Source organism: Dicentrarchus labrax, unplaced genomic scaffold (assembly GCF_905237075.1).
Source record: "Dicentrarchus labrax unplaced genomic scaffold, dlabrax2021, whole genome shotgun sequence".
In the NCBI taxonomy this organism is placed as follows: Eukaryota; Metazoa; Chordata; class Actinopteri; family Moronidae; genus Dicentrarchus; species Dicentrarchus labrax.
The window spans coordinates 11420011-11444794 of record NW_026136710.1 but is presented as its reverse complement, the minus strand read 5'-3'; the positions used below and the strand labels follow the sequence as shown (position 1 = coordinate 11444794).

Sequence of the window (24784 nt, the reverse complement as noted above, 5' to 3'; positions counted from 1 at the left end):
CCACAGAAACAAATAATCATGTCATGGAAACACCTGGAAATTGATCATTTCCTGGATATTTGGTCATTTTAATCTATGTTGTTGTTTGGAACTCGAGTTGGTATTACACTTCAAAGCTTGTATTCCAGCCATCTTTTTGACCCAGAGTGGAAAAATTTGTTGTGCACAGCAATGTTAATTGTACATGCAACAAGACTTTCAACTTCTTATTTTAATAGGCTAATAGGTGAGAAGATGAGTTTTCTGTAAAATAAATTTGACTTAATTTGAACTGTTGGTGGGCTGTGGCCAAATTAATGTTAAAAAAAAATCTGTAGTCAATTCACTGGAGGTGCCGCAAAATAATCAGCCAAATGCGCCATGACAGTGAGCTAACATTGAGTGTCCAGTAAACGCTGACCTGTACGTACGCTGACCTACCTGTAATAAACTTAAGACACTTTAACCTGTATCAATAAAAAAGGAGAAATAAAACTGCAGTTAAATGTGTCAACATTGGACCTACTGGAAAAATGTCCTGGAAAAGTCCTAGAAAATTATTTCTTAAAAAGAGTGGGAACCCTGAAATATATATATATATATATTCGAGGTTTAATTAATTTAATTTTCAATGCAAAGTTGTATAATGAAATTCAAATTGTAGATCCCTTTATGCTACTTGTAACACAAAACAAAAAATGAATGAATAAATAAATGTATTTATAAATGTATTTATGTTTATTTTATTTTTGGCCTGTTGTATAACTCAGTACCATATCTGATCAGCATGACCGTAACAATAATAGATTCCTGACATACAGCCTCTTCATCCTCGATGATCACATATAAATCACATATGTTTGTATGTGATCTGGTGCACCAGAGGTGTGTTGAGTAATATTGCCTATTTTACACAGAGAGAAAAAAAAGACAGAGAGTTGAACATAGGGCAAGCCACAGCAGTGGAGCGAAGAATGTGACCTCTTGTGCATTCCTCTCTCAAATAACTGGTGCACCCCCCCCCCCCCCTTTTCTTTTTCTCTCTTCCTCTTTTTGTCTTTCTCTTCTTTTTGTCATTGTCTCTATTTCCTTTTTAAGTTTTTGTTGAGTGGATTTTACATTTTCTTGAGGACATGAGGAACAATAGCAAAAAAAAGAGCAATAAAGTAAAAACATAAGCAGCAAGCATTAGCAACAGTGTATCAGTATTCAGAATGTAGTAGGTGAGAATATGTACCTTTTAGGCAATTTGGTTATGTGTGTGTTCTGCATTTCTTTACGTTATGTGTGGTTGATATTTAGCTAACCAGTGTTTGCTCTAAAGCTGCATTATGTTCTGTGTTTTTAGTTGAAAATGATGCGTACACTAAGGTACCTGTCCCTGGTTAGTCCATAAAAACAGCGCACCATACTTGGCATGGTTGTTGTTCGGTTTGATTTGTATATTACATTTTCTAACTAGAATATTTAGAAAATGTTTAAATGAAAACACTTTAACATCCGTTGCTGAAAAAACATTAAACTGCTAAAATTGAGAAATGATGAGCTACTTGTAATTGAGTTAATTTGAAGGGGGGGAAATCCTAAATGCAAACAGAGGAAGAAAAAAATCAGAGAGGCACAAACCAAAGCTTAAATCACAGTTTTTTCCATATACATAAGGTACACTCTGTTTTGCACAAAACAATTGAAGTGTAAGCATGTCGGTTTAAGACAAACAGTCCTGTTGAGTCATTGACTCTCACCCTGGTTTTTGTTATTTGGATTTACTTCAGCATCTGCAACAGTATATGTTATGAAATCTGGTCTTGTGATTGCCCAGTTTCTGACAAGAAAGTAATTATCTACTGAAATATCTTTTTGTTTGTTGAAAAGTCATGTATTGGTTGTGAATTTAGATTTTCTATACTGATACGTTCCTCAAAATATCGTTTGGTGTTTTAAATGTAAATTATGTGGTCATCCTCATATGCTTTCCAGTCGCAGGGTAGTATTTGTGATCTTATATCTACTCGTCAATCTTAAATTCGAGTCAGCACAGCAAGAAGCCACCAGGACACAAGAGTTTCATTTTCTTCAATTTGCTGGTTATCCCACCCTTGTACACACACATGTATACAGTACCATGCAACATTCACATGCATACCGAGAACCTCCAAGTTGGGTTAGGAATGCAGCGTGGGAGCTTTTCGCTACCCGGGTCGACGCACACACACACATACAGGGAAAAAAGAACACCCCCTGTTCTCTGCTCCATGCCCGAGCAGGCAGCCCCAGCTCCAGACACAGCTGTTGTTTTCTCTGCAGACAACCTGCTACCTAGGATGCCACATGCCAGCTTTGTTTTTTTGTAAAAATCTCAGCCATTTAAGGGCCCTTAGAGGGCCTCTGTCCCGACGCAGATTACAGGATAAAAATCCATGAAGGCATGATATGATATGTCTTTATATGAGGTCGATTTTTCTTAGTGTCACAGTATATGGAGTTCTATAAATTAGTCAAATATTTTTTGTAATTTGATTCCCATTGTGCAGGAATTTAAAAGAATCCGATCCACTTCGGCATCATCTGGCCTGTTACATTATTGTCTGGTTTGTTTGTTTTTTGTCCCTCACCAGTCTAGTCCATACAGTACTGATATGCTGTCCTGTCCCTTTGTGTTGCATTAAGCTCCTCTTTATAGCACTAAAAGAGGGGGCCTGCTATGCTTGCTGCATCTGGATCCACTTAGACACAAAGAAGAGCCCAAGCAGCTCCACTGCTGCGGCCCGAGAGCCTCGCAGCCAGAGTCACTCTTCTGTGTATCTGTTTCTGTTTTTACCCCAATGGGCACACAGACAAATGGGGTCTTTCCCCAGTCATCTAGATAACATCTCAAAGACTTTTAAGGTTGATGGTGTGTAAAAACAGACGGGGGCATCTACTGGCTCTGTTTGTGTCTGTCTGCTCTTATCAAAGTGTTGTCCTTTTTTATGCTGTTGAATTAATAAATTAAACCCAAAGTAATAGCAAAGGTTTAAGTACTAGCTTTTTTCTTTGAATTGCTGTAGAATTGCAAACCTCCCACTCATACGTACACACGCACCCTTTTCTCTTCTGCTTTCTCTCTCCCGCCTGAAAGAGTTTGGCTCTGCTAGTCTGCACACTCATAAAACAATGGAATATAAAATGTTGTGCTTTCATTCCAGCACTCTGGGTCAAATTGAGTAGTTTAGCTCAATTCTGAAAATGACTGGATTAGCACCCTCTCCTCTCTACACACGCAGCTTGCTATTTCGGAGTAGAGCTCAAACGTCTGGCCTCTCCTTTGCCCTCTTAATTTTTCACAAACCTTTTTTCAGCACAGATGATTAGCGCAGCATTAAACTCCTGACAAGTGATGAATAGTTGTGTGCATTTGACCTGGCTTTCTGTTTGCTCAAAGTATGAAATTTTAACTCTTGGCCAGCATGCATACGTTTCCATTCTCTGCAGGTTTGCATATTTTTGGCACTACATAGTTTCGTCTGGGCCTACAGCGGGCCATCACGTGGAGAAATGAGCAAAGGTTCTGCTTAGTCACCTGGGTTGTGTTGCATTTTGCGTCCGTCATGGTGATAAAATGGTTTATCCAGTCCTGTTCCAATAGGTCGGCTGGGTCTAACTGGGTCTCCCCGGCCTGTCTGTATTGAAGATTGCTGTAAAGCTGAGCCGACAGTGGACTGTTAATGGGTCACCTCAAATGAGAGAGAGAGAGAGAGAGAGAGAGAGAGAGAGAGAGAGAGAGAGAGAGAGAGAGAGAGAGAGAGAGAGAGAGAGAGAGAGAGAGAGAGAGAGAAGAGCATGCACATAAAGTGGATTTCATCATAAAATGTGTTTAATGACCTCTGGGTCAGTTTCAATTTCCATGTAAAATACAGTGGGAAAACAGCTTCTAAAAAGCCCAGAGAGATTTGACATGAAGAACGTTTGTCTTTTGTTCTCTGTGTGCGTATGAGGATTTCTGCATATCAGAGGCCGAAGCAAACTTGCAAGTGAATTTAAATATTTTCTAACGTGCTTCTGTATGTTCAGTATCACCATTGTCCACATTGGTAACTCATTACCACCGCAGCTTGATGCTAGAGCCCTTAACCTTGAACCAGAGCAGCCACTGTGTTATTGTTAAGTGTCCATTCTCCCTGTGGACAATACTAAGTGGAGAATTATGTGGAACTCTAAACCCCTTAACCTCATCTGCTGGTCTGCACGCCTCAGACACTCTGGCTGCATTCTCCAGAGGGCCCTGAGTAAACAACCACATGCACACTCACATGCATATATACACATCCATACACCACATACCTGGTTCTTGAGGGTCTGATATTTAAGTACACTTGGCTGTTACAGATTGCGGGCTGCTGGGTTAGGCAATGCAGTGAAATGATGAACCATGTGCAGAATCACTATTAGGAGCCTACTAGGCTTTGTCTCTCTCCCCGTCTCCCACCCTGTTCCTCTTCTGTAATTAGAAAGCTTGCTCGGTTTAAAAGTGTAATAACTCTTGTTTCACGACATGAATGGACATGATTTATGCCAAGTGTTGGCTGGTTTACATTTCTAACATTGTTAGACAGTGTGATTATGTTTGTGTGTGTGTCCTTAAATGCATAGAGTGGATATGACAGATACAAGCAGTCCTTAAATGTCAGTAACTGTAACATTTAAAGACAATATCTTCCTACCATCTACTTAATTTCTCTCTTTTTGACAAAGTAGTGACAAAGTTAATTTATCATACAAGTTAATGGCCTACTTCTGTTTCCACGACCTTGCCACATGTCAAAATGTTCATAGCAGATGTCAGTAGCAGTTAATCCTATGATGGTGTGAATTACCGATGTGCATTCTTGCTCAGTGCATTCTGGTTTTTAAAAAAGTATGCATAAGTAATGCATGGTTTATAATTGATAGTTAGGCATATGTATTCCTGTCAACATTATCTAAATGCTATGCCACCAGTATAGTTTTGAATTGTAGCTCAGATGCCGTCTCCGAGCTTGGGAATACAACCTGTTCTCTGCTTGAAGGTATAAAGAACGGAATCAGGAAAGCAAGAGGGGGGGTACATGAGAGGAAAAGGGCCAAAAACCATCCCGTGGGTGGATGTACGTCAGCTAACTGTTAACATACACGGCCCGGATTATAAAACGCAAGCGAGTGATTCTCCTATGAGCTCACTTCCAAACAATGTGCTTCATGTTTCTCCATCTGCAACCTTTTTTTTTCCTCTTTCCCTCCTCCATTTTTATAGCCCCTCTCCTCTTCCCTTCATCCTCTCATCTCCTCAACACTTTGTGACTGCGGTAAGTTAATGGGCCTTTCTCAGAGTTTGAGGAAGCCAGCATTTCTTCTTAATTGGTGTTTGGGGTGGTGTATGAGAGGAACACAAATGTTTGCCATACCAGCACTGCAGCGATGATGTAGGGCCTGGTGCCATGTGACTGGATGTTCGGGCTGTTGAGGTCATTAAATTGCAAAGCCACTGCGACTCAGCCATAGATGCTAACGAAAGCATCCCTGCCCACACCAAACACACAAGTATGCAATAACTTAAAATATCAAGACCAGTAGATGTTAGACCAGACCTTGTCAAGTCTGTAATGTTGACGTTTTTGACATCTAGAGTCACATATAATTTTCAGTTGTTTGAAGTATTCCCATTGAAAAATGAAAATCTTTTGACTCCAGTATTGATCGAGAAGTCGTTCATCTCTAGTCGTCACTATTTGTTTTGATTTGGCCGAATCTGATCAGGTTAAGCTAGGTTAATTAAGTTATACATAATTTAAAATGCTTTTTAAACCTGTTGTGTTTGTCTTAATTCCTTCATCATTTCTCCATTACTCAAAACTACAAAGACGTTAGGAGCCTCGGGGGCAGGCAATCAACCAGAAGTGAAGCAGCTTACTGGATATTGTTGTATGAAAAGGTCCTCTCCCAGTTCCCTCTCCCCAGACATCAATCCGTGTAGTGTTTTGCGGAAGAGGTGGGCAGCACATCCAATGACAGTTTTTATTTGGAAACTCTATGCTTTCCCACATTTGAAGGACTTTTCCGACTGCCAGGAGTCTCCTATGAAGCAAGCATAATAATACACATTATATTCCTAGCCATTTGGGTACACAGGCAATAGCAGCTTTACAGTGCTCAGACAGACGTGACCTTTGCTTTGGATTTTCTATTCTTCTCTTTTTCTCTGTCTCCTCATATTTCTCATAGTCTTATATATTGCACATGAATCAGTTTTGTCTGTTTATTGTTCTTTTCTCATCTCCTTGCATTACTTTCCAAGTAGAGAAGTCATATTCCTGGAATGCTAGAATTTAAGTCCAGTCCAATGAAGGTCCAACCATCACACACCTAGATTTTAGGAGTTAGTGTCACTACTTGTATGGTATTTCTGTGCTTCAAACATGACTACCAAACACATTAGACTGTCAGTATACTCTATACTAGTTTGTTAATTAGCAGTTTATTGGGTACACCCCGCTAAAGCTACGTCCCCCCAAATACAGTAGTCATGCATTAAGCCTCACCTTCATCCAGGTTGTAATGTTGTTTTTGTTGAAATTATTTTAGAGAGGTGCGATTTATGATTTATGGTGCAAACTAGACCTTCTGGTTGACATAAATTGTCTGTTAAAATCATTATACTTTTTTCTGCATGGGTCATATGTTTAGTCAGTACTTTTGCTCCCTGATTGGAAATTCCAGTGACCGGGTCAGACAGTAAACTGGTTTGGCCCTCCTACTATGTGCTATGGTGTCATCAAGCCAGCCTCCCACCAGTATGCAATCACCCACTTAACTGGGCTTCTTATCTGTGAGTCTGAAGGGATGTTGTCATTTGAATTTGTTTTATACTTTATAGTTAGTACATTACAGTTACTGTGATTGTGCCATTTCTAGTTTCAATCTTCAGTCAGTCGACAATCCTTTTAGCCCATATTACACAAGTAGACAAAATAACAGAAACGCATACAATACTGCAATAAAATGGTACACCTTCACCCCCACCTCAATTACGAATGAGTTCAGTAATCTCTGTGACAATAAGAAACATGAGAAATAAATACTTCTTACTTGTGTTATCCTATAATTAAAACAAATGGGAGAAGATTTTAGTATAATTTGAACATAAGTTGAGTAGGGATATATTCAGTGGTTAGCTGGAGCAAAAGAGAAAAGGACTTTAAGAAAAATAGGCGTGTCTGGATTTTGCTTAGAAGTTTGCATTGTTGAGTGAGGATGGAACAATCAACAGTTGGGAGAGGAGTGAAGAATTCAAAACATTACCTTTTTTGACAGACGCCATTAACACCCCCAGATGCATTTATAAGCACAATTATAGTGACATTGCTGTCTTGGTTGCTTTTATCACATGTTCAGCCTTTTTTTAATAGATTTACTTCCAGTCAATGACTAAACTGAATGAGTTGTGTATTACTACACTTTGAGCCAGCTGAGAGAAGATTTTAAAGTTTTGTTGCGAGACACCATGGCTCCTACCAAGGATTATTTGTGCCTTCCACATATGGCCAAGCCACTGCTGCTGTATAAAATCACATGGTCAGACAAAAGATCAAAAGAGAAATGTTTTCATTTGATGAATTTAAATATGTTGCTTACTTCATCCCTGTTTGAAATGAACTGTGGCAAATGAGCCTTGTTTGAGTGGTGTGTGAAGTCCAGAGTAGACTGGTGAAGGTTATACTTTTCTCCCTGTTAGCTGCCCCTGATTGAGAGCCTTAGCATTGTCTTTAACATGCCAGTCCTGTTTCCAGAAGTGATTCCTCAACCTGTAAACATTTCAGAGTGGAGAGAGGGGGAAAGCATAGTCGAGAAGAAAGGAGAGAGGCAGAAAGACAGTGAGAGGGGGAAGGGGGGTTAAAAAGTTGGAGGAGGAGCTTCTTGTAATCATGACTTCAACAGAATGGAAGAAGAACTATTTTAGGTTTATACTTAATCTTAACTTAAAGATTTGAAATGAGACCTCTGCAGCCTTTGTCTCATATTTTGGCATGAATTTTTTGGTGATGCTGTTGTTTGTATTCTTCTTGGTGAGTACTTGTTTGTCCATGTGTGTGTGTGTGCTGGCGGTCTCTCCCTCTCATTGTGTGTTGCTGTTGGAGGTGGGAGGGCTCAGCTGATGTCATTGAGTGCAGCAGGCTGAGCCTGAAAGAGGCCCTTTGTTGGCAGCTGTAGCACGAGTATAGTCCCTGTGCCTCAGATATACACACTCACACAGGGGACAGGAGAGAGGAATGGCACCGTTCAGACTGCCCTACTGCCCACTCAACTGACACATCTACAGCTCTAAAAAGCTTTGGGACCAAACCTGCGCTTTTGGATAGTTGGTATCTTACAGAAGTGGAGCTAACCAAAAGCCCAAGAGCAAAAGAGGGAAAAAAAACATGGAGCCGCTCAGAAGAGAAAGTTGATAGACTTCACCGGACAGCAGACTCCGCTTTTTCTGTTTCGGAAAGGAGTGAGGAAAAAAGGGGGATTACAGCAACTGTAAGGACAGAGGAAAAGAAAACCAGTATATTTCAAGACCTAGTTTGGTTTTGTGCTTTTTCTCTCCTTTTTTTCCCCAGTCTTTTTCTTGTGTTTGAAAAATTCTCCTGTTGGACACATGTAGAGGGGAAACGCTCGAAGGACGTCTGATTTGAACCAGCAACAACATTTTCCAGCGGGAAGGGAAAGAAAGCAAATGAAAATGTTGGAGATATGCCTGAAATTGGTGGGGTGTAAATCTAAGAAAGGCCTCTCGTCCTCCTCCAGCTGTTACTTGGAAGGTAAGAATATTTTGTGATGGCTATAGTCTTTTAGCTAGGGCCATGATTATTAAAGTTTACTCTGGCAAATATAAACAACAGTCAAAGTGGGGATGTCAGAAAGGAAAATAAATCAGGGGCTTTGGAGACACTGGGAGAAGGATAAAAGATGAAGTATCACCGTGTAAAAGCTCAACAATGATTTCTGCACTGTGGAAACAGAAGAATGGGGAGGGGAAAGCAGAGAGTAAGCACAGGGAAGGGTGAGGGAGGCTAGACACACTGGCTAGCTGAAGAGGAAAGAAGTGGAAAAAGAGACGGCGAGGAGAATACAAGGAAATCTGACTCCTGGTCGTGTCCCACTTAACTCTTGTTTATGAGGAGAGGGGATCTAATCTCAGTCTGTGCTCTCCTTTTCAGTTCTCTGCTATGTTCCAGCGCTGAAATGTTCTTCACTGCATCTGTAATGAGTTTAGAAGTTAGCGTAGATCTATATATTTCACATACTCTTTGTAGTATGCAGACTAGCGGTTCCTTATTTTTCATTACTTCTAATTAGACAGTTCTGGTCACAGATGAAGCGGGTAATTGATTTGCCAATGATGTATGAAGGGGACACAAGGGGAATTCGACGAAATCCAGGGCACACCAAATCTCTGCATGATCAACATAGTAATTGATTGGCAATGGAAGACTCAAGTCTTATGTGTGCCAAAGATTGCGCAACCAAATGATTTAATAGAGTTAATAGTCCTGGTACGCTCCCCACTAAAGTGGATGACACTGATAAAAGAGTCTCTAATTTCCAGACCATATGCTAAATCTCATGCTGAGATGTTCCACTCCAAATTAAACTTTCATTAGCCGGAGGTCTTGTTTGTATTTTGCTCCAAGTAGTAAGCTCTTTGACATCATTAGAACAAAGATGGTCTATAAGTATAATAGTGACACATTGTAGTTATTCTAAATGATAAAGACAATGTAGGTTCTTCTGTGTTTAGTTGCTTTATTATCACTTGTACTTCACCGCTCACCTCCATTGGGTTCTTGTCTGAACATCCTCTCATTAACATCTCCCACAGCGGGCAGAACCATATCAAATGTATGATCTGAATCCCCTTGTTCTCCACCACCTCCCACTCAGGTGATAGACTTGTAAGATAGAGATTTTCTCCCTTTCAGCCCTCAGAAATATGTGGTTTGGGACCAGGGCCGACTTCATGGAAGTGGACCACACTGTCCTATTGACTCGTGGTTTTGGAGCTAGACTACTGCTGGTTTCTATTGTCCTAGGTCGTTAGTAGCATTTTCCTTTCATCCAAGGTGTAAATCGGCTCATTTAAGATGACTGGAATGAAAACTGGCGGGATTCTCTTTGACTTGATCACCAGGACCAAGTGGAACCAGACGTGGTGATTGTTTTGTTTGTTTTTTGAAGAAATTTGTCTTGCGTCAGTGTGTGAGTTTGGATTCATTCCTGTTGCTCATAGCAGTGCAGTCATAGCTATGAATTTTTACCAGTTCCACACACATTTAATCATTGTGAGTGTCATCTCAGTAATGTAGCCAGGAAATGGAAATGCAAATGGAAATCCACTGCATGATTTTGGTGAACTGCAGTCTGATAATGGGCCTCTATTTTTTCCCTGTTTCTTTTTCACTCACCTTCCGAGTTCTCTTTTTCATTTTTCCTTTTACTTTCTTCTCTCTTTGAGCTTGTGTTGTCATCATCCATGTGTCGATGGGCCGTCACCCTCTCTCAAAGAGCTGTGGTATTTGGGGCCATAAAGTGGACATGTGTGGCGTGGGCTGCTCAAATGCACTGCACACACACTTTAGGACTAGGCCAAACTCTGAACACATGGTATGTCTTGCGTGCTCTAAGGTCTGCATCTTGCTTAGTGGTGCTCTTTTTCTACAGAGCTTGATCTCTGGCCTCAGCTTGAGCGAATCTGACAAAAACACGGCTGTGTTATTGACTTCAATCATAGCATTATTTGTGTTTTGTCCATCTACAATATTCATTTGGAACACGCCACTCTGAGGGATAAACTAAAAACTTTGACTGCTATTTTATTCTCAATTTATTCAACAGAGTTTTGACATAATATCCTAAGCACCTGTCCAATGTATTCCAGTAGAGTATCAGTGCAAATAGTAATATTTTGTTAAAACAATGTCTAGAGAGGTGTTGATTGGTTTCTACTGGATTGTAATGTGCTTTAAAGTGTACCTATAATAATTTTAAAAAGCCATTAAACTGCGAGTATATACAGTATATCAATACTTGGATGTCACCATCTCGTGTCAAATAATCTTTACTGTGACTTTGAGAGAATATGAACAGATCAACCATAATGACCCACGGCTTTGTCAGACATTTTCAGATGCCAGTGAACTGAGTGATTGCTGGTCATTTAACTGCATGGTTATGAAAAAGAACCAGTTTACCAAATCCAGACTAACATCTTTCAATTTCTGGCATACTGATTATGTTAAATATGAGAGTATGAGCCAGGCAGTATGCTCCAGATGAAATTGAATCTGGCATGTTCTCACACAAAATGGCAGGTTTGTTACCTAAAAGAAGCACCACATTTGGGTTTGATTGACTCAGTGTGTTCAGGCTGGCAAGCCTAGCTTGGCAGAAGAGGCTGTGTGAAAGTCTCTCACCGGCCTCCCAACACACTAATGACTGCAACAACTTGTCAACAATGTCATGTGACCGGCTGTGGCCTGCATATGTTTACTTCTAGTACTTCAAATACTACTTTTAGTATTATATGCTATAGATTCTTTGTACACCAACCACCAGATGCAGGCTCTTCTTTTGGGCTTCATGTCCTTATTCCTGTTCTAGAATAATCAACTAATTCTTTATTAAATTTAATATCAATCACTTGTCATCCACAGTTTGTCTTCGGTCCTGTCACAAGATTAGTTCAATGGGCAATTAATGCTTTTAATATGTTAAATTTAGCTTTATTAAACAACAGTTCTTGGCTGATCAAATCATGTTTAATTAATGATAACATTTTCAAGCACAATGCCAATTTTGTGTTGGTTTTTTTCCTGAAACTTGGCTAGGCCAAGTTAACAGTGCAGGATTTGTTATTGAGTAAACCCTCCCAACTTCATTTTTTTGAGCGTAAGTAGCGTCGATAAGAAAAGAGGTGGAGTTGCCATTTTGTTTGATAGTTTGAACCACAGTAAACAGGCATCTTATGGGAAATTAGCTTCTTTTGACTATGTTGCTCTTCAGAGGAACATCTACAGGCCACCTAAATAAAGCACAAACTTACACAGTCAAAATCAGTGCATGTGATCAACAGGAGTTCTGCAGTGTGATTGAATTGATTTTAGAATATAATGTTAAAACACTTCACTCGTCATTTATAAGGCACTGAATGGTTGAGTGCCAAAACACTTTTTCTAATCTTCTGCTCTGTTATAAACCATCCAGCCCTCTCAGATTGTCCGGGACGGGCCTTTCTAACTGTCCTCAGAGTCAAAACTAAACGCATAGAAACAGCATTCTGTTTTACGGACCTCATATCTGTATACTCCGTATCTGTGTACTGTAAACTCCCAGAAAACGTGAGACCTCCACAAACATTCAGCTCTTTTAAATCAGGGCTGAAGTCTTACTTCTGTTTGCTACTGCAGTTTAAGGGACTATTTATTCCTGTCTTGATCTGCACTGTAATAATTATTCTACTAGTTGATTTGTCTAATTCTATTTTAGCTTTTTTTTAAATCTTGTATTTTATTTAACTTTTTACTCTACCTTGTGTTTTTTTTTATGCCTTTCTGTCTTATGTAAAGCACTTTGAATTGCCTTTTTGTTGAAAGGTGCTATACAAATATATTTTACTTGTGCTGAGTATATCTGTAGTTGCTTGCACTTTTGTTTTTGACAACAGAGAGGGTGCATGTGACTCTTCTGTAAAATATCTGCGAAGTATCCTTTCTGCTGCATACTCAGTCAACTCTGCTCGGTGTTTCCACCAAATCCAGCTGTGCATTAATCACTTAGTGAACATTGTTCTTTTCCCAAGCTATATAATAATAAATCACACTTGTGGCACAGTACACAGGTACTGGATGATTTTGACTGTTTTTACACTTCAGTCTCCTTCAGAGCAGACAGACCTTAGCACCTGTAACAGGAGTAATGTCTGTAACATATACAACAGGTCATCTAAATACATCTATTTTTCTCCGCTCACATTCACTTACGCAGTAAATGTGGCGAGCAAGTCGGAATCTGCTACATTATACAGCTGGGATCTTCAAAATGCCACCTTTTCAACAGCCATGACAATGACGTATCTTATCAGGTGAATAGGTTTTTGAAGGGTTTTACGAGCCTAAAACACAGAGGAAACATAAAAATATGAAAACTTGCAAATATATAGTTTTCAATTGACAGAGATGAAACAATGGGGAAACAGTTTCATTCTGTTTGTGTATGTGTGTGATTGGGAAATGCTTAAAGTTGGCCACCCTTTTCTTGCCTGCAGTACTAACTGCATGATATAATGCACTAACTTAAAACTGTCATCGACAGCTGGTTTTATGCTTTTATCAGACTGTGACCAGCATTTCAGACATGTTGGCAAAGGTCTGCTGTTACTGAGCTATCCTGAGAAAAAGCCTTTGCAACTTAGAATCTTTTTTTAATCCACTGAGCTGTGAAATTCAACATTTTGCAATTTTACCTTTTAGCCAATATGTTTGTGAATGACGATACCTAGGCCGAAGATTTGCAGAGGAACAAATGCTCAGTTGGTGATGTGAGAAAAACTCACTCACTGGAGTTTCCACTGATATTAAGGATTTTCTAGACATTTTAATTATGTACTTATATAATCTAGTTTGGGCAACAAAACACAAACACCTACAATGAGCACCATAAGTTCACAGTTGCCTGCTTCTTATATGATTTAGCCTTGAGGAGAAGCCGTAGACACCAAGTCGCATTCTCCCATAGTATATAACATTATTACTATATCCTCTGGAGATAAAAGTTGCCTTTAGACCCTTTTGTTCTACTTATCAATGTTGTAGAATAGTTTACTTCCTAGGACCGATCTATATTTCTGTTGCAGGATGTGTTTGAGTTAAGAAAAGCATTTTTTTTGTCAGGATGTGTGAAAAATCATGTCTTCATTTCAGCTGCACATTTGTTTTAATTTCACTTGTCATTTTTGCATCAGGGAAGAAAGTAGTTTTTGGATTGTATTTGGCTTTCTTTAATGTTGTGGGTAGTTTTACAGCTGTAGGAGGGCATAATGGTTGAATTACTAAAGAAACAGATTCATTGTTATTCAGTATTTGTTGTCCAGAGGCCCAAAGCCCATTGAATGCCTAAATATGCATTGCTGCGCTTGGCCACTTTAGTTTGTCACAAGTTAGCAGCTATTTTTCCAGTCATACTGTGATTGTGGAGAATTGTGAGAGTGTTTCGTCACTTTTTAAAGGTTTGGTTGGTTTCCTAATGGTACTGTGTGTGAACTATGTGCTGTTCCTATTATCTTACATATTAATTGAAATATTTCCTCCTTACGTCTTACTACTGTTTGTGACATTCTTACTGGAAGGTGAAACCCTAGTGCAGCTCCAGCCTGTTGTCTCAGTTGGAAAAATGTGGGTGTTTTGTGAGCTCTGGTTTGGAGATGAAACGTAAGATGCCTCTAAAACATGTGTGACAACAGCTGAGCAAGCTACAAACTGCATTTAAAGGTTCCCTCCTCACTTTTCTCTCTCTTACTCTTAAACCTTTCTTCGTGTCTCCACATTCTTTCCATTTTCCACATTTTGTAATTTAGCCATCAGTTTTACTGCTCTAAAATTGCTATAATTCCAGCTATGTCTATAATTAACATAACTATAAGTTAAAGCACTTTGAACTCGGGCTCATTACCTGTAAGTGCGAGCGCATCCATTTTGCAGTTACAGTGAATATTCATGCTGAAACACATTCTCACGGTCTGATGTGTGGTAGTTGTCTAGGTATTCAAGAAAATGAAAACTAAGCAGGGATAATCCAGGAAATGAAAAGTTATAAAGACAGCAGGGACACAGCAGGTCACATGATCAGGTTTATTGCTCTAATCCCACCTTGGATCACATTTGATGACCTGCTTGTTGGAGCAAGACTCGTTGAAGAGTGACGTAGAAGAATTTAAAATGACACACGGATTGCTTTGCTTAATCATCCTGCATGTGTGAAGCTGTATGGGAAAACTGCTTCACAATGTCGCTGCATACCAAACACACACCTACAGATTTCCCTCAATCTCACCCTCAGCAAAGCATTGTTTGATGTTTTCCCTCAGATTTCAGTTAACTCCATGTGCACTGATGGTCTCTTTTTGTTTTTCAGAAGCTCTCCAGAGACCAGACTTTGAGAGTCAGGGTCTGACAGAAGCGGCCCGCTGGAACTCCAAAGAGAACCTGTTGGCCGGACCCAGTGAGAATGACCCCAACCTGTTTGTCGCACTCTACGACTTTGTGGCCAGTGGTGACAACACACTCAGCATTACTAAAGGTATATAAAAGAGAAACTGGTACGGTTCTATAAATTTGACAACACATTTTTGACAAGTTGACACTGTTGATGGATTTTGACATGTCTAGAGAAAGGTCAGGTCTCAATAAGGTTATGAATCTTACTGGGAATCTGCTTATTTGCTTTCCCGTCTCCTTCCCTCTCTGTCTTCATCCCTGTCTGACTCTCACTTCCTGACGATGGTCTCACACGTGGGTTGTTTTCTTCCACTGGAGTGGCTGTAAAACAATACCACAGATGGATCACACAGACAAACAGAGGAAGGAAGGGGGGAGCATATGTACCGGAATAAACAAGAAAAATGTCCTCAACATAACTTTCCAATTCGCTCTAATATGAGCCATTGCACGAAAAAGTTGACTTTTACTTTGGGTCTGTTTTGCCAAATGACATTACTAATTTCAGTTTGAAGTTTTGCCAACAAACTTAGCCACTTTTATTATTTAAATGTGTAATTTTAAGTCTAAACTAAAGGGGAAAATATATTTCTTGAGTCTAGGTCACCACATAACTGTTGGAAAATAATAGCCCCTGCTTCCTGATCTAAGGAAACATGACATTAGATACAGTGAATTCCTGCATGTCTGACTTAAAACATGCTGAGTTTAGTTCTAGTACAGTGTCCATGCCATGGTAGCCTGTTCTTAATACAAAAAATATGGAAGATTTATAACAGTTCCACCTGTGGAAATACTCTTTTCAAGATCACTGGAATGAGCTGTAACCATTAAAATAATATTAAAGTATACGCAGGTATGGAGCCAACAAGATACTTGCCTGGATAATAAAACAGAAATCAAATCTCACATGTTGACTAGGAGAGAAGCTGCGTGTGCTTGGTTACAACCACAACGGCGAGTGGTGCGAGGCACAGACCAAGAATGGGCAGGGTTGGGTGCCGTCCAACTACATCACCCCTGTCAACAGCCTGGAGAAGCACAGCTGGTACCATGGACCTGTGTCACGCAATGCGGCAGAGTACCTGCTCAGCTCAGGCATCAACGGAAGCTTTCTGGTCCGCGAGAGTGAGAGCAGCCCCGGCCAGAGGTCCATTTCTCTGCGGTACGAGGGGAGAGTCTACCATTACAGGATTAACACTGCGTCTGACGGCAAGGTGAGCATCAGGAAACACAAACACATACTGTATATATGCACCAAGATGTCTTCTATCCACTTAAATATAAAGGTGTAATTATTATACACTGATAACTAAAAGAATACTTTTTGCCAAAATAACCCCAAAGCATGCTCACAGACACCTCAAAGTGCATCCTATGTTCACGTATGTTGGTATCTAAATGAATCTAACGGCTAAACCTCATATTTAGATGCAGCTTTAATATTTGTTCCATGAAGGCAGGACGTTACTTACAGCACATGGCAGGATCTGCCACATTGTTCTATATCAGCTGTTGTTGGAATGTAATGGCTGATTTAAAGTAAAGATAGTAGCCAGGTGCAGTAACCCAGGGGACTGCTTTTCAATCGGTGCAGCACATTGAGAAATGGGAAGACACACACTCACACTCACACACACACACACACACACACACACACACACACACACACACACACACACACACACACATATTTACAAGAACAGATCTGTGCATTGTTCTGTTCTGAATTTGAGATTGCAAGTTCATTATTTTAGTGCTTAAAAACCAAAAACCATAAATGTGAAGAACGTAATACTTAGGTTGAGCAAAGAAGGCAGGGTATCTGGAGCACACAGTTATAATAACAGGTTTTAAATAAGGTGCTGAGCGCCCCATGATGATGATGGTGGTAATGTCAGATGAGTGTAGGCCATATTTGACTGTGCGTTTGGCTCAATTTCTTTTGAGGGATTCCCCCAAAAGGCTATGTCAATCAAGAAGCCGCTGCCATTTTGGCTGTGTCAACCTCCTGTCTGTGATGCAGCGAGGTGAGCTAGCTCGAGGAACGCAAGCTATGACAAGAATGCCTCTAACCACCACTGTGCTCCTCATAATGGCCAGCAGACGCGAGGCCGGCCAGACACTGACGCCCATGCTAAGACATGCATTAGCACAGACAGATGCAGCCAACTATGCACACACACACACAGAACAAACGGACGAACACACGCACATACAGTACACATCACACACACACACACACACACACACACACACACACACGGTTCCCCATCTCATATTGTTTTCCATCCTCCCACTGAGCTACAACTCAAGAGTCTGGTATGATAGACTTCTCCCATAATTTGAGATTACCTCAGCGCTCCCTTGAGCTACAGTTTTGCTTCACACTGACTCTGTGATTAACACTGCTCTGAATAACTAAGGTTTTTATGTTAGTAAAAAAGTTTTTTTTTCCCCCCTCGATTTAGTTAAATGGTCATGGTTTAAGCCAGGAGAGCAGCCAACTGACCATTAAATCCTCTTTAGATTTCAAAGGTCTTTTCACTGCAGTCAAGGTTGTTCTTTTTTCCTCCACATGCCTTCAGCTTGCTCATAGAGCCTGTTCAAAAGTAAAGAAATGCACAGTGCAGATTGTAGAGCAAATCATTTTTAGGGGTTATGTAAGACTTGGACAATGGAAAAGACTGTGTCCACTGAGCCCTGACCAATATCCTTCCCTCCACCAACTTCCTGACTAATGCCTTGTGAGTTTTGAATGGGCTAAGACCGTTCTTTTTGAAGAAAATGTTTTAGTTTTGTTTTGACTTTGTAGATTATTTCATGCTGTATTACTGCCTTTTTTTGGTGTTATACATTTCCCAAATACCACTCATTGTTAATAAATTTTAAAACAACTATTTGGCAAGATTTTGTCATCTTTGTTTATTAAAATCTTAACAGCTGTGTTTCACTGTTTTGGCAGTCCTTTGACCTGCCTGAATACTGTAAACTTCATGTCATCATTGGAAATAATTTATCTTGCAATAATCCAAAGAAAACTGTCAGATATTTGGTGTAGCACAGGAATTAGTGTTATCACAGTAAAAAAAAATTCTGTTGATATCTCAAGCTGAACTGACCTCTCATGTGCATCTACTCAAATGTAGAATCTCTTTCTCCTCCAGCTCTACGTCTCATCAGAAAGCCGCTTCAACACACTGGCAGAGCTGGTGCACCACCATTCCACGGTGGCCGACGGCCTCATCACCACACTGCACTATCCGGCGCCGAAGCGCAACAAGCCCACCATCTACGGAGTTTCTCCCAACTACGACAAGTGGGAGATGGAGCGCACTGACATTACCATGAAGCACAAGCTGGGAGGGGGCCAGTATGGGGAGGTGTACGAGGGTGTTTGGAAGAAGTACAACCTCACTGTGGCTGTCAAGACACTAAAAGTAAGAATACAGGTCGAAAAAGAGTGATCTGATTTATTCCTGCATACCTGCTGCTCCTGAGCTCTTACATTTGACTTTAAGAGGAAAGGACGTATGTCAATATCCATCTAGTCAAGTGGAAAAATTTAAAAACCTACTGTCATCAGATATTAATAGTCAGCTATAAATCTTTAATTTGGCTAAATAATGCTACCATCTGGTGTTGTATGGATGCAACTACAGCCATTTTATGCTGTTGCTTACTTTTTTGCCAATAACTCTTTACAGGAGGATACGATGGAGGTAGAGGAGTTTCTTAAGGAGGCCGCTGTCATGAAAGAGATCAAACACCCCAACCTGGTACAACTGTTAGGTATGTTAAGAGCCCCTGCTTTGTTAGTCATTACTGAACAGGACAAAGAACAAAAACTATTGATCAAACGTTTAACCTCCTTCATTTTAATAGGATTTCTTTTGGCTCAGATGAACTAGTCTTTGGCAGATGTAGGTTAAATAGTTTATATTCCAATTAATATGATGCATTTTGTTTTGCAAACTTTGTTTCCTTGGCAGGTGTGTGCACGCGGGAGCCACCGTTCTACATTATCACAGAGTTCATGACCCATGGTAACCTACTAGACTACCTGAGGGAGTGCAACAGAGAGGAGGTCAATGCAGTGGTGCTGCTCCACATGGCCACACAGATCTCCTCTGCCATGGAGTACCTGGAGAAAAAAAACTTTATACACAGGTGGGTGGAAAGATCTTTCACTTCCTGGGTCAAGAAATTAATCAAAGAGATTTGACAGTATTGAGTATGAGTGAATTGATTTCAGTTTTCATTGTCAAATGTTTGTCAGGTAGCCTGATTACCTCTCTTCAGTAGTGTGAGCTCAGTCAGAGCTGCAAGAATACTAGAGAAGGGAAAACGTTGCCCTCAAATCTTATTTTCTCTTTTCTTCTCATTCCTGTGCTGCTCTCCTCTCACTCTCCCATCTGTTCTTGCAGGAGGACTGACTTGTATCACAGACAAGTCGGTGTTGTAACATAGCTAGTTTGTTCTGGCACGTTTAACAAGATCCTTTTGAAGAGATGAGATGATTTATGTCTTTAGTATTTGCCAAAGTGCATTTTAATTTTTAAACCTGACAAGACACAGCTTGTGACTCTGCTCCATGCAAAACATCTGTAGAAATCCAACACTGCAGTGGATGTTGTAATAACACACAATTGATTGGAGCAGATTATTGTCTGTTTCTGATTGTAAAGAGTCAGGATTCCACCATGCCCTCCTGTTTATCACTCCTTCGCCTCTCTGTATTGTCTCCTGCAGGGACTTAGCTGCCCGTAACTGTCTGGTCGGGGAGAACCACCTGGTGAAGGTTGCAGACTTCGGCCTGAGCAGGCTAATGACCGGAGACACCTACACAGCTCATGCTGGGGCCAAGTTCCCCATCAAGTGGACCGCTCCGGAGAGTCTGGCCTATAATAAGTTCTCCATTAAGTCTGATGTCTGGGGTAAGTTTGATTGAATTCAGACAATCCTAAAATGTATTCCTGATGTTCCTCCTTGAGTAGTTAATTACTTTCAGGTTCCTGTTTAACAAGGGAGAACAATTCTTATTCATTATACTATTGCACATATTCCCAGCATGACTTTACATTCCAGTCATTTCATTCTTGACATGTTTCTGTTGTTGATTGTTGCATGAGCCACACAACTAACTGCTTTGTGCCCACATCTCCAGCATTTGGCGTGCTGCTGTGGGAGATCGCCACCTACGGCATGTCCCCCTACCCCGGCATCGACCTTTCCCAAGTTTACGAGCTGCTGGAGAAAGATTACCGTATGGACCGACCAGAGGGCTGCCCCGAGAAGGTCTATGAGCTCATGACAGCCTGTGAGTAACAAAACTCATCTATCTATATGATTAGAGGCACTCTGTTCTATTGGAAGGACTGTTTTATTTTAAAAAATGTTTGTCTTCCTGTCAGGTTGGAGGTGGAACCCTTCAGAACGACCATCTTTTGCTGAAACACACCAAGCCTTTGAGACCATGTTCCAGGAGTCCAGCATCTCTGATGGTCAGTGCTGCTTTCTTTTATAGCCAAAGCACCTTTCCTTGTGGTTGTTATTTTCTGATATCCAAAAGATACTGGTTCTTCTGTCGTAGTTATTAAGATGTGGAAAGTTATATTTGGTCGCTTGTAAAATCTTGACTGTAATTGTATTTTTAGAGGTGGAGAAGGAGTTGGGCAAGAAAGGGAAGAAGGGGACACTAGGCTCCATCCAGCAGGCCCCAGAGCTGCCCACCAAAACCAGAACTCTCCGCAAAAACATGGACAACCGGGATGGAGACAGTCCAGGTGAGATGCACTCGCACCCACTGCTCCTCCCGCCCTTGCTGCTACAATTTGTTCTAAAATATGTGACAGGAATAGCGTATGCAGTGAACTTAATCTTTATACTAAAAGGTAAATATGTTTGAGCAAAAGGAAAATGCTGTAATTGTAGTAGTTAGTGAAAGTATTTATTCTTCTTTATCACTGATAATTTTTGGGCTCTTCTTCAGACCCAGTGGAGCCCGAGGCAGCTGTGTCCTCACCCATGCTCCCCAGGAAAGAGCGCCCCCTCCTGGACAGTAACCTGAATGAGGATGACCGCCTGCTACCCAAAGACAAGGACAAGACACGTGGCTTTCTCAGTCTCATCAAGAAAAAGAAAAAGAACGCACCAGCTCCGCCCAAACGCAGCTCCTCGTTCAGAGAGATGGATGTCTACCCCGACAGGAGGGGCGTGACTCCAGATCCCCGAGACAGTGACGCCTTCAACAATGGTGCGTCTTTGGCCAGTAATGACGTCACGCATGGCCTCGACTCTGCAAAGTTCCTGAGTACTAACAATAACGGGGCAGGGGGCATCACCAATGGGGCTCCTACCTACCCGGGACCTCTGTTTCCCAGGAAGAAGGGAGCTCCCGCAGTGCCCGGTCCTGGAGGAAAAGCAGCTACTACGCCACCCAGCGAGGAGGAATCCATGTCTAACTCCAAGCGTTTTCTCTGGTCCTCCAGCTTGCCCACCGGCTCAGATGGCACTGAGTGGAAGTCTGTCACACTGCCGCGAGACCTCGGCCAGCGCCACTTTGACTCAGGCACCTTCGGGGGCAAGCCAGCTCTGCCACGCAAGCGAACCAGTGAGCAAAAAGGGGAGAATGCCCCGCGGATGGGCACCCTAACTCCTCCGCCGCGTCTGAACACATCATCAGATGTTTCCTCTGCCTTCTTAGGCAAAGACACTGATCCCAGTCCTGGTTCCAGTCCCCAGGCATTAACACCCAAGGTGGTCAGGAGACCAGGGGTGACGGGGCTGGAGAACTCCAAGACCAGCGCTCTCCACGCTGAGCTTCTCAAACCCAATGTGTTTCCTGCTTTAGGAGCAGCTGGAGAAGAGTGCAGGGCCCGCAGACACAAGCACACTGTGGACTCTTCATCTATTAGGGAAAGAGGAAAGTTACAGAAACCCAAACCAGCCCCACCTCCACCACCCACCAATGCCAAAACGGGCAAGATTTCCCGCAGCCCTACTCAAGAACTTCCCTCCCCCTCATCCACCACCTCAGACATCAAAGCTAAGGGCATCCCCTCTGTCTCAGAGCCCCACCACACAACCACTGCCAGTGACCAAGCCCGCTCACCCCTCAGCGAAGGCTCCAAGAAGCTGCCCTTGGGCTCCATGTCCAAACCTCAACCGTTAAAGACCTCCACCTCCTCCACTTCAGTGACCACCTCCCTCTCCAGCCAGAGCCTCGGCGGCTTCTCTTCCTCCCTGACCTCTCCCGGCGATCAGACCACGGCGACTGCTTTCATCCCCCTAGTGAACACACGACGCTCCCTCCGCAAGACTGCACCCCGCCAGGCTGCCGAGCGCACCCCCAACTCAGCCGTGACGCGCGAGATGGTGCTGGAAGGCACAGAACTGCTCCGCGCAGCCATTTGCCGCAACTCGGAGCAGACGGGTAGCCACAGCGCCGTGCTAGAGGCCGGCAAGAACCTGTCGAAGTACTGCATGAGCTACGTCGACTCCATACAGCAGATGAGGAACAAGTTTGCCTTTCGCGAGGCCATCAACAAGCTTGAGAACAGCCTGCGTGAGCTGCAAATCTGCCCCACTGCCACAGGGGGCGCCAATGCACAGCAGGACTTCAGCAAGCTGCTGTCCTCTGTCAAAGAGATCAGTGACATTGTTCAGAGGTAGCGCCATACAAATCTTAGACTACCAAAATATAAAACTGATATGAACTGTATCTTATTACCCTTTTTTCTGAGCATGCGCATGAACTGCGGTTCATCCTGAGTTCATGTCGGAGATCTGAGGGTAAAGCCTGCGAGAGAGCCGCAGCAGAGTGTAGGTCTCCCACTACAGTACGCTCTGAAACACTTAAGCCTGTGGTTATTGTGGATGGAATCAAAGGAATCTTTCTCTAGATGTCGTCAGACAGTGTTTGCAATATTGAAAAGCCTTAACCATTAATGAACGCTATCTTTTGGCCTTAATGAGAGTATAGGGGCCAATTCTTTATCAACATGACCTTTCACCAATCATTTTTGAAATGATCATGTCTTACGTGTTCTAGTTGTGTTTTCCCCCTTTATCAGTGACACTAGTAGGAAAAGAAGGCCTGTGATATTTGTTTCCATCACTGTCCGTGTTTGTTCCATCAATGCTGATGTCAGTGAACAAAAACAAAACACCTAACCTCATCTTGTTCTAGGATGCCTTCTAACACTAAAATTACTGATATCATGGTTTTCTGTTATCACCTGTAAGAATTGGGGAGCGTCCGGAATCACAACCTGATGCTTCTGTCCAACACATCCCAACATTTTCCATTGCTTTGTACCATGTCATCAGTGATCAGTGGTTGTGTGCTGAGTGAAGAAAACGTGTTAGTGTTTGTTCTGTATGAATGCTTTATTTTATTTTTTTTGCAGTATTTGCAACCATGTGCCATAAAATAATAATGGGAGCAAGCAAATGAGGCAGAATGAGCCTCTGGCCTTCACCTTTTTGCTTCACTGCACACCTGGGTAACAAATAGTGCCTTGAACACTATTGGCAGATCTGTTTAAGACTTGCCAATTTACAAGTGCAGGAATGTAGTTAGATTTGTTTCTGTTTTGTTTTTTTGGATTTAAATGTTTGATTGCCATACCAAAAACTTTTGTCTCCAGTCTTTACTGGAGAGGGACCAGGGTGCACGATCTGCAACTCAGTGGATCTGACTGTTGTGTTATGTTGTCCTTAGACTGGACCTTTTTAAAAAAAACAAAAAAAAAAAAAACACTTTGATTCAACTTTCTCTACATGCCAGTCACAAAAGCCATCAGTAGCAGTTTGGCCGTGCAGCAGCATGCTGTTTTTCTCTGTAAAGAGGGATCACCGACTGAAACAGTGTTTCTCCGACCACTGAAGGGCCTCTTTGCCTGAAAGAATTAGTTTGGATAGAGGGTTCATGTCACATGGTCTAAATGCTGTTTCAGAGGCCTTTCCACCCCAGCAAAATATATATCCTGGGGGAAACACTGGACTGAAATGTTTGTTTATGCTGTCTTACAAAATAATGTATAAGTGAGAAGCCGATCATTATAGACTAAAAGTACCCACGAAATTCCACTCTAACACCGACCAACGTTCCTTTACGCTCGTCTTCAACTCTTGGACATTTCCAGTATTTGTGCTGTAGTCGTCTCACCCCACGTGCCGTCTGACTGCGATGCCTGAGGACACAAGTCAACCACAAGCTGCCTTGACTTCAACATGGTACTGTCAGTGTTGGCTCTTTTTTGTGGTTTGTTTTAATTATTGCTCCCCCTTACCAACCATACCACTACTCTACTTTTGTGTCTAAGCCTCCTCACCAATTTTGTAGACAAACTTTGCTTTCCTTTGTAAATATTTTTTCTTTTTCCTATTTGTTTCTCCCTCTAGCCTTGGTGCAATTTTTGTTGCAATAAAATACAAAGCCGTTGTGCTACTTGAAACACATTATGGAGTGAAGTGCTGTTTCTGTGTGACCTTATCTTCAGTAAAGTGGCAGTAGTTAAAATTCAACTTGA

At 41.7% G+C, this 24784-nt stretch overlaps 1 protein-coding gene across 6 annotated transcripts in view; it reads left to right on the top strand.

Annotated features, from left to right (window-relative positions):
* Positions 1-24713, top strand: part of abl1 (c-abl oncogene 1, non-receptor tyrosine kinase) — a 34336-nt gene extending 9623 nt beyond the window's left edge. Inside the window, exons 1-12 of one of the 6 annotated variants that reach the window (XM_051411767.1) lie at positions 8022-8060; positions 8642-8798; positions 15166-15330; positions 16170-16465; positions 18416-18688; positions 18956-19040; positions 19241-19418; positions 20001-20185; positions 20416-20568; positions 20663-20752; positions 20906-21034; positions 21241-24713. In XM_051411767.1, coding sequence (XP_051267727.1) covers positions 8022-8060; positions 8642-8798; positions 15166-15330; positions 16170-16465; positions 18416-18688; positions 18956-19040; positions 19241-19418; positions 20001-20185; positions 20416-20568; positions 20663-20752; positions 20906-21034; positions 21241-22922 — 3432 coding nt within the window. In that variant the 3' untranslated portion in view covers positions 22923-24713. Of the gene's footprint in view, positions 1-8021; positions 8061-8182; positions 8799-15165; positions 15331-16169; positions 16466-18397; positions 18689-18955; positions 19041-19240; positions 19419-20000; positions 20186-20415; positions 20569-20662; positions 20753-20905; positions 21035-21240 lie in introns of those variants that run through there. The other 5 variants (XM_051411766.1, XM_051411768.1, XM_051411772.1 and 2 more) reach the window with 5 other exon arrangements.
* Positions 24714-24784: the final 71 nt, after the last annotated feature.